A 10,000-nucleotide genomic window follows, 5' to 3' on the forward strand; every position below is an offset into this window, starting at 1 on the left:
GCACTTTTTGCACCAAAGTACGTTCCTCTCTAGAAGACAGAATGTGTCTTCTTCCTGAGCGGTATGACAGCTACCTGGTCCCATGGTGTTTATACTTGCATACTATTGTTTGTACAAATGAACGTGGTACCTTCAGGCGTTTGGAAATTGCTCCCAAGGTCTTGGCTGATTTCTTTTGATTTTCCCATGATGTCAAGCAAAGAGGCACTGGGTTTGAAGGTATGGCCTTGAAATACATCCACAGGTACACCTACAATTGACTCAAATGATGTCAATTAGCCTATCAGAAGCTTCTAAAGCCATGACATCATTTTCTGAAATTATCCAAGCTGTTTCGAGGCACAGTCAACTTAGTGTATGTAAACTTCTGACCCACTGGAATTGTGATACAGTGAATTATAAGTGAAATAATCTGTCTGTAAACAATTGTTGGAAAAATTACTTGTGTCATCCACAAAGTAGATGTCCTAACCGACTTGCCAAAACTATAGTTTGTTAACAAGACATTTGTGGAGTGGTTGAAAAATCTGTTTTAATGACTCCAACCTAAGTGTATGTAAACTTCCGTCTTCAACTGTACATGTAGCTTCCTGAAACGGGTCACAGATGTTCCCCTCTTCTACAGCACAGACACAATTGAACTGTGCAAACACACATGTTCAAAATCAGTGTCGTCAGGTCTAGCACAACAACCCCATTAAAGCTACTGTAACAATAACTGTACAGCTTCAATCAGCTTAGCTCATTAAACTCACAGAAATGGGAACCGAGCAAGAAAAAAAGAAAATTTGCTGGTGAGAGTCCATGTGTGCATCCCAAAGAGCACACCATTCCCTATAAAGTGCACTACTTTTGACCGGGACTCAAAGTAGTGCACTATATAGGGAATAGGGCTGTAGTATAAAGTAGTGCACTATATAGGGAATGGGGCCCTGGTCCAAAGTAGTGCACTATATAGGGAATAGGGCTCTGGTCTAAAGTAGTGCACTATATAGGGAATAGGGCTCCATTTGGGATGTATCCCCTTCCTTTCGTTCCCTAGCTTCTCCATGGAAACTGGCGACTGACAATGGTAAACAGTTTCATGAACAAGCCCAAGGAAACAAGTTAGGAGGGAGGTGAAAGACCGGTTAGGCCACTTGGGCTAAGTGACAGTTTAATTTCCTTCAACAAAAACGACAGAAAAGGCTAGGTCGACACAGTGTTCTCTCTGGAGTGTCATTCATGTGACGGAGACAAGGAACTGGATAAGACATCAAATGGGTTTTTCACCTTTTGTGTGGACGGATCAATGAATATCTATTGAGTTCGATCAAAACTAGTGAGAGTCATAGCTCACCTTGGACTACAGGAGAGAATGAGGTTAATACTGTGCAGACACACACAGATCAATGTTCCTATAGGCCTATATCCTAGCTTAGTTGTTTTCAGTGTTGTGGTGAGTCACCATTAGTCACGAGCTGACAACCTGAGCACATATATTTGTAAGAGCCAACGATCTCTTCACTAACAACCTCCAAAAAAGGCCCGTTAACTGAGCCAAAACACCGGCCCCTGAACGCAGCTCACCTTTTAAAAACAGGTGTTTGTGAGCAGGGAGGCGGACAAAAGAAGATTTAAACGGTTTTGGAGAGAGGAAAAAGGATTGTTTAAAAAAAAAAAAAATGTTCTTGAACGTTCCTCTTGCCAGTACACCACCTCAGTGTGGGCACGGTTCCCATGGCGACAGGCTCCACCCAACCGAGCGGTAAACCTGAACACACACACAAGACTTGACTGATCTTGAGCATATGCACTCCATTAAAACTGATGCCATCTCTTCTGTGTGTGAGATGTCCTAACTCGTCTAGAAGTCTAGTAACTGCAGAGACACGGAGAAAGGAAAACTGAAAGAATATTCAAGACAACGTTCGCAGTAACTGTTACATAAACGTTTTACTGTGATAAACAACCACACAGGGGCCTATCTACCTAGTGGAATGAATTGACTAAGTCGCTCTGGATAGGAGCGTCTGCTAAATGACCAACATGTAAAAAACAAACAAATGGGACAGAGACCACACATTACAGGACAGACACAGTGCTCTTTATGGATCCGATAGAGTTGGAATGGGGGAAGGAGAGGTAGAGGGGTAGAGGAATGAGATCGATCGAACGGGAGAGCCCAAGGGAGAGAAAGAGACAGCACGGGGAGAGAGACTAACAGAGAGAGCACGAGGGACAGAGAGCACGAGGGATTTGAGAGAAGAGCTCTGGGAGAGCCAGGTTAAAACCATGACTCAGACAAAGAGAGGGGGGTTGGGGGCTCAAGAGAGCGAGAGAAAGGCTTCCCGCTCAAGTAAAACCCCTTTAAGGGAACACACCACGACAATGCAAGCAGCCCACTCCATCAAAGGGCCTCCCTCCCCCTCTCCGCCCATCCCTTCCTCCCATCCCCCTTCCTTTAATTAATGTATCTCTCAGCTGCAAGGGTTCTCTCTCTCTCTCTCCCAAAAGAGCTCATATGATAGTGTAATAGAGGTCCCAGCAACAACTATTTCTTAACTCGTCATGCTCTCCCTGAAACATTAGCCTACTACTGTTGCTACTGGACTGCTAAAATAGCTAACCAATTGCTACCAGGATTAACTCCTTTGATTCATAAAATACTGCTGTTACTGTCTATCATCTATCCTGTTGCCTAGTCACTTTAACCCTACCCTCATGTACATATCTACACCAAATACCTCGTACCCCTGCACATCGACTCGGTACTGGTACCCCGTGTATATAGCCACGTTATCGCTCCTCATCGTGTATTTATTTATTGTGTTATTATTATTATTCCTCATGTTATTTTTCCAATTGTCCTTATGTTGGGAAGGGCCCGTCAGTATGCATTTCACTGTTAGTCTATACCTACTGTTTATGAAGCATGTGACAAAAATAACATTTGATTTGAACGGTGGCATGCTCAGGTCACATAAAACCTATCCTTTCACTGTCCCCTGCAAGCTGTGTTCAGAATTTGGGTTAGGCTGTGAGCAGTTTTCAATGTCTGTTCAGACTTAGGAGGCTGAGGGGCTCAGGTCACATAAAACCTAACCTTTCACTGTACCCTGCAAGCTGTGTTCAGAATTTCATAGGTTTAATTCTGTTTGGGTTATTGCTAGACAATGTCAGCTTGGGCGGCCCGAAACACCGCCGTCAGTAATTATTAAAATGCCACTGCACAACACTGGCTACCGAAATCTGGGTCTAGATCAGTATTATTTCAGGGTCTTATTCGGAGGGGGTGCAGGGAGAGGGCTGCAGCCAGAGAGAGGTGCACACAGCTGGGGTTTGTTCTCCTGGATGGGCCTGCTCTGCTCGCTGGCTTGGTAGAACACTATCCTTCCTACAGGAGCCAAAGAGCATGTGCGCTTGTGTAAGGAAGATGAGGGGGCAGGGACTGAACCCCTGAACTTCCTGAAGGGAAGTTGCTCCACACTGGAGTGAGGGGGGGGGGGGGGGGGGGGATAACAGAGAGTGAGACCGTCACTGTTATCATAAACACCATAGGGCCTGCTTGGGACCTTGTCCCCAATTCTGCACACTTCAACCCATAGCACTAGCTCGGGAACTTTAATAATTCCTTATCCATCCACCCTTATCAATCAGGCTACTTTCAGGTGTCATTTATTCTGAAGAGTAGTTTGGAATAAGACACGAAGAAGGCCTCTGTTCTGACTCTCTGTTACAGTTGTCCACTACATATCTAAACGTCTCTCTGACTTTGTCATCGTCACAGGGCGTCGGAGATCCATGATAACCACTATGAAGATTACAGCCTTTCTGTTTCTTGAGGACTTCCCGTTGTTGTGTTTAGTCTGGTGATGTAAAACAGCACGTCGTTTTACAGTTAAGACATTTACTCCACAGTCGGGGTAAGACCATACCTGACTGTCAAACCCCAACCTGTCCCACTAACCAGCGCACACACACACACACACACACCACTGTCTATTTCACCACTGGCAATTATAGTGAGCCAGCCTAAATCTCTCATGAACACAGTAGCAAAACACAGGCTGAAATAAAAGTTGCAGACTCAAGCTTTCACTGTACATCAGCACGCAGGAATGCTGTGTCATAGTGCATCCAGACAGATTAGGGGAGAGGGGCGGGGCGGGGTGTGCCAAGCAAGCACCTTATTCAAACTGAAAGAGTACCATTATCTAAAAAGACCAGGTACGAGCTACGTCGTCTGGAGTAACATGTTATTATGACCAATTCAAAAAGCGAACACTGTAATCATAACACAGCCAGAAAAAAATGAAGTCACTGAATTGGATGACAGAAAACAGGACAGACGTATTACGGAGTTGGAACAGACTTCGCAGCAACGTGCATCTCACGACAAAACTACATTATTAAAATGCATAACCAGCTTTCATTAGGAGGGGTGGTTACAATGAATAGCTCACTGGACACCATTAATAACATATGTCAATGTTTATATAAAAATTGTAAAAAATTCAAGTCGGCTTGCCTTTAGTTCTTAGTTTATAATATGAGCTACGCTTTGTATAAACAAGCGCACATCAAGATAGTGTTGTTATCTAAGGCCTTGGATACATTCATCCCTACAGTATCCATTACCGTTGTTGGATTACAGATGGCAGCTGGGTGTGTGTGTGTATTTATGTATGTATGTGTGTGTGTGTGTGTGTCCAATGTCTCTCCTCACTGTATAAGGTCTAGGTCCTTTGAGCAGATGGTTATAATTACCAGAGAGTGCAGAAAGCAGCAGAGGGGAGCGTTGTTTTAAAACACTGGGTAGATAAGAATGATTTCAGGCTACAACCTGGATTGGGTAATCTTCTTTCAACAAAGCGAGGACGAGTTAGTTCCCCTTTAGATCGCACTGTCAAAAATCAACCTTACAGGCATTTTAGGCACCATTAAACTTTACAATGTTATTGTCATTTTTAAAATTGCCTTTCAATCCATTGTGATAGTGTTGTGAATTGACTAAATGAAAAAAGGGAACCTCAAGCAGGATATACAATACTGACATTTTGTCAAGCTCATACACAACCATTATGGCCAGCAAGCAACTCCATCATACAGGAAGCGATGGGGAAATTTGCTTAAACTTGACAACCAATGACCCAGAAGAACAAGAATGTAAGCTCGAATAAAAAACACATTTTAAAATATATCTCCGTAATTGAAAGAATAAACAAAATGTTAGTTGAAGAAGTTATGGCTGAATTGGCAGTCGAACATCTGAAGACAGTGTCAAGGAACCTTGAGAAAGAATGAATTCTCTCGTAACGTTACACTTTTAACTTTGTATTTACGTCTTCTCACGGATGTGGAGCTAACGTTAGCTTGTTAGCTAGCGATAGTTACAACACAAGCAGGTGACAACAACAAAAAAACACTAACAAAAGACTGTCCACGGTTGCTCCCCATCATATGAATTGTCAACTAAATTGAAAAAAAAAGAGAGACGTTATCTACACCAAAACAGACACAAAAAACAACTCACCGGCTGCCGTAATATCGGACAAGTCATAGTTCCGGGCGGTTCGGGGAAACTCTTTCAATTTACGGTTCGACAAGTTCAGAGCACCGCTCCCGGCAGCCTCTTCAAGCGACTTCTCCACGCACCGGCTAGCCGCTATTGTTGCCGGCAGCTGGGCACCTTCCCCAGCAGCCATGAACGGTAGATATGTCTCCTTATGTTACTGTGTTTGGATCAAAAAAGAAAAAAGAAAACCTTCCTTTACACTTTCGTATCCCTCAGAACAACTTCCAAAACCATCCGTCTCTCGTCCGATAAACAACTTTCGAAGTAAGACAATGAATAAATCCGACAAACAAAAAGGCTATTTCTTAATCTTCCACAACGAGGATTCTCTACGGTCCAGTTGCCTTCGAGAAAGCGGTACTAGTAGCTGTCAGAAAGGGGTGCAGCAGCAGCGTCAGGAAGCGGAGGAGCAGTGGGAGAGCCTACGATGAGAAGGAGTTTGATTGACAGGGGCAACACCCATATCTCAACCGAGATGAATGGACTCAAGGCGGGGTCTGAAGAAAAGGGCGTGCATGTGAAGGGTTTTTATAAAGAGCTGAGATTATATTGATGGGAATATACACCAATCAGATACAGTAGGATGGTTCTGGGCAGAAAATTGAAGAGTGGACCAATAATTATTGTGACTGGAGCAGCCAGGTATACCATTCATATCCATCCATAAAATTTTGGGCAGTTGGTTAAAAATGTAAAATGTATTCCCTGCATGCAAATGTCATATTTCCCATATAGAATATAGGTTATTCTTTCTCATTAATGAGATATGTGTGGCCCCAGGGAAATTCCTCGAGCAGAATTCCAATTTGTACCCCGTCTGGTGTAATGTAGCAACATTATCTGGCCTCTTTGTTGCTAATCACTAGCTTTTATAGCTACAAAGTCATAAATCCTGCCCTTTTGTACAATTTATCTTCTTAAAATGTGATTTTAAACCTAACCCTCACCTTAAATTAATAGCAAAAAGCAAACATTTTTTGTTGCAAATTTTGACTTTGTGGCTGTGGAATCTGACTTTGTGGCTATAGAAGCTAGTGGAAACTCTTTGTTCTACATGTGTTACAAAAATGACTGTCCCCTGAGTTCCGGAGCTCTAAATGTGTTACATAGATTACTGTCCCTTTATTCCCAGAGTCACAGCCATGCTCAGTAAAACCATGTTAGATTAGCGTGTCGCCGTCACGTCATTAGTAGACTCATGGATATGTGTGTGAGCACGCAGATTTGTTTACACTAACAGTGTGTGTGTGTGTGTGTGTGTGTGTGTGTGTGTGTGTGTGTGTGTGTGTGTGTGTGTGTGTGTGTGTGTGTGTGTGTGTGTGTGTGTGTGTGTGTGTGTGTGTGTGTTTATGCACACACACAGTATGTGTCCCACGTGAAGCTGCTGAGGGGAGAACTGCTCATAATAATGGCCGAAATGGAGTGAATGTCACCAAACCCATGGAAACCATGGAAACCATGTGTTTGATGTATATGATTCCATTACACATATTACGCTCCAGTCATTTCCGCGAGCCCGTCCTCCCCAATAAAGGTGCCACCAACCTCCTGTGAGGCACACACACACACACACACACACACACACACACACACACACACACACACACACACACACACACACACACACACACACACACACACACACACACACACACACACACACACACACGAGGTTGGTGGCATCTTAATTGGGGAGGACGGGCTCGCGGAAATGACTGGAGCGGAATATGTGTAATGGAATCATATACATCAAACACATGGTTTCCATGGTTTCCGTGGGTTTGGTGACATTCCATTCACTCCATTTCGGCCATTATAATGAGCAGTTCTCCCCTCAGCAGCTTCCTGTGGGACACATACTGTGTGTACGTTCCAGCCATTATAATGAACTGTCCCCCCGTCAGCAGCCTCCACTGGTGAGCATGTTTGTGTGTGTGTGTGTGTGTGTGTGTGTGTGTGTGTGTGTGTGTGTGTGTGTGTGTGTGTGTGTGTGTGTGTGTGTGTGTGTGTGTGTGTGTGTGTGTGTGTGTGTGTGTGTGTGTGTGTGTGTGTGTCGTCAGGACTCCTCTGTAAGTGCAAATGTAAGGCTGATGGGGCTGTATTGTCGACATCACTTCCTGTAGGGTTTGGTTTTTACCCCTTTCGCTTTTTCCTCTTCTTCCATTCTTCCCCCTTGACCAGATGACTGCCCCCCCCCCCCCCCCCTGGGTCTCAGGGTCCTTTAACATTGTCCCCCCCACTCCCCTCCCCACTTCCTCCCCTCCCTCCATTTGTCCTCTCATCCCTGCTATGTTAGATGCACTGGTTTTTGTGATCAAATCAAAATCAAATCAAATGTATTTATATAGCCCTTCTTACATCATCTGATATATCAAAGTGCTGTACAGAAACCCAGCCTAAAACCCCAAACAGCAAGCAATGCAGGTGTAGAAGCACGGTGGCTAGGAAAAACTCCCTAGAAAGGCCAAAACCTAGGAAGAAACCTAGAGAGGAACCAGGCTATGAGGGGTGGCCAGTCCTCTTCTTGCTGTGCCGGGTGGAGATTATAACAGAACATGGCCAAGATGTTCAAATGTTCATAAATGACCAGCATGGTCAAATAATAATAATCACAGTAGTTGTCGAGGGTGCAACAAGTCAGCACCTCAGGAGTAAATGTCAGTTGGCTTTTCATAGCCAATCATTGAGAGTATCTCTACCGCTCCTGCTGTCTCTAGAGAGTTGAAAACAGCAGGTCTGGGACAGGTAGCACGTCCAGTGTACAGGTCAGGGTTCCATAGCCGCAGGCAGAACAGTTGAAACTGGACCAGCAGCACGGCCAGGTGGACTGGGGACAACAAGGAGTCATCATGCCAGGTAGTCCTGAGGCATGGTCCTAGGGCTCAGGTCCCCCGAGAGAGAGAGAAAGTGAGAAAGAGAGAATTAGAGAGAGCATACTTAAATTCACACAGGACACCGGATAAGACAGGAGAAATACTCCAGATTTAACAGACTGACCCTAGCCCCCCGACACATAAACTACTGCAGCATAAATACTGGAGGCTGAGACAGGAGGGGTCAGGAGACACTGTGGCCCCATCCGATTGACTGGCTATCAGGTCAGATGATGTTGTCAAATGGATACTGGCTATTGAGGTGACATGATTTTTAGTAAAAGGGTTAAAATTACACGTTTTGTATCTGGACTGGACACAGGTTTTTGGGAGTCATAAAGCCTGAGTCACCATAATGCAGTTAGTTACAAAATGGCAGCTGAAATGAACTAGTGACATGATTTGTTGGTAGAAAAGGGTTAAAAGGACATTATGTACCTGGACCAGATGCTCGCCGCTTAGAGGTCATAAACCCCAGAGGCAGGGTTATACAGGGCCTTCTGAAAGAATTCAGACCCATTGACCTTTTCCACATTTTCTTACGTTACAGCCTTATTCTAAAATTGATTAAATAAAACAAATTCCTCATCAATCTACACACAATACCCCATAATGATAAAGTGAAAACAGGTTTTTGGATTTTTCTGCACGTTAATTAAAAATAAAAACAGAAATATCTTATTTACATAAGTATTCAGACCCTTTGCTATGAGACTTGAAATTGAGCTCAGTTGCATCATGTTTCCATTGATCATCCTTGAGATGTTTCTACAACTTGTTTGGAGTCCACCTGTGGTAAATTCATTTGATTGGACATGATTTGGAAAGGCACACACTTGTATATATAAGGTCCCATAGTTGACAGTGCATGTCAGAGTAAAAACTAAGCCATGAGTTCGAAGGAATTGTGCTTAGAGCTCTGAGACAGGATTTTGTCAAGGCCCAAATCTGAGGAAGGGTGCAAAGAAATGTCTGCAGCATTGAAGGTCCCCAGAACACATTCTTAAATGGAAGAAGTTTGGAACCAACAAGACTTTCTAGAGCTAGCCGCCCAGCCTAACTGGGCAATCGAGGGAGAAAGGCCTTGGTCAGGGAGGTGACCAACAACCCAATGGTCACTCTGACAGAGCTCCAGAGTTCCTCTGTGGAGATGGGAGAACCTTCCAGAAGGACAACCATCTCTGCAGCACTCCACCAATCAGGCCTTTATGGTAGAGTGGCCAGATTGAAGCCACTCCTCAGTAAAGGTACATGACAGACTGCTTGGAGTTTACCATAAGGCCCCTAAAGACTCTCAGACCATGAGAAACAAGATTCTTCTGACTTCAACTGTATGTAAATGTAATATTTCTGCTTTTTATTTTAAATAAATTACTAAAAACCAGAGAATGCAAGAGTGTGCAAAGCTGTCATCAAGGCAAAGGGTGGCTATTTGAAGAATCTCAAATATAAAATATATTTTGATTTGTTTAACGATTTTTTGGTTACTACAGTTGAAGTCAGAAGTTTACATACACCTTAGCCAAATACATTTAAACTCAGTTTTTCACAATTCCTGACGTTTTCCTGA

The 10,000-nt window shown here is 43.8% G+C and overlaps 1 protein-coding gene across 2 annotated transcripts in view; it reads right to left on the minus strand.

Annotated features, from left to right (window-relative positions):
- Window positions 1–5,972, minus strand: part of lrch4 (leucine-rich repeats and calponin homology (CH) domain containing 4) — a 55,570-nt gene extending 49,598 nt beyond the window's left edge. Inside the window, exon 1 of one of the 2 annotated variants that reach the window (XM_038995831.1) lies at window positions 5,516–5,971. In XM_038995831.1, the coding sequence (XP_038851759.1) occupies window positions 5,516–5,687 (172 nt within the window). In that variant the 5' untranslated portion in view covers window positions 5,688–5,971. Of the gene's footprint in view, window positions 1–5,515 lie in introns of both variants that reach the window. The other variant, XM_038995830.1, reaches the window with a different exon arrangement.
- Window positions 5,973–10,000: the final 4,028 nt, after the last annotated feature.

The sequence above is a fragment of the Salvelinus namaycush genome, chromosome 6, assembly GCF_016432855.1.
Source record: "Salvelinus namaycush isolate Seneca chromosome 6, SaNama_1.0, whole genome shotgun sequence".
Classification (NCBI taxonomy): domain Eukaryota; kingdom Metazoa; phylum Chordata; class Actinopteri; order Salmoniformes; family Salmonidae; genus Salvelinus; species Salvelinus namaycush.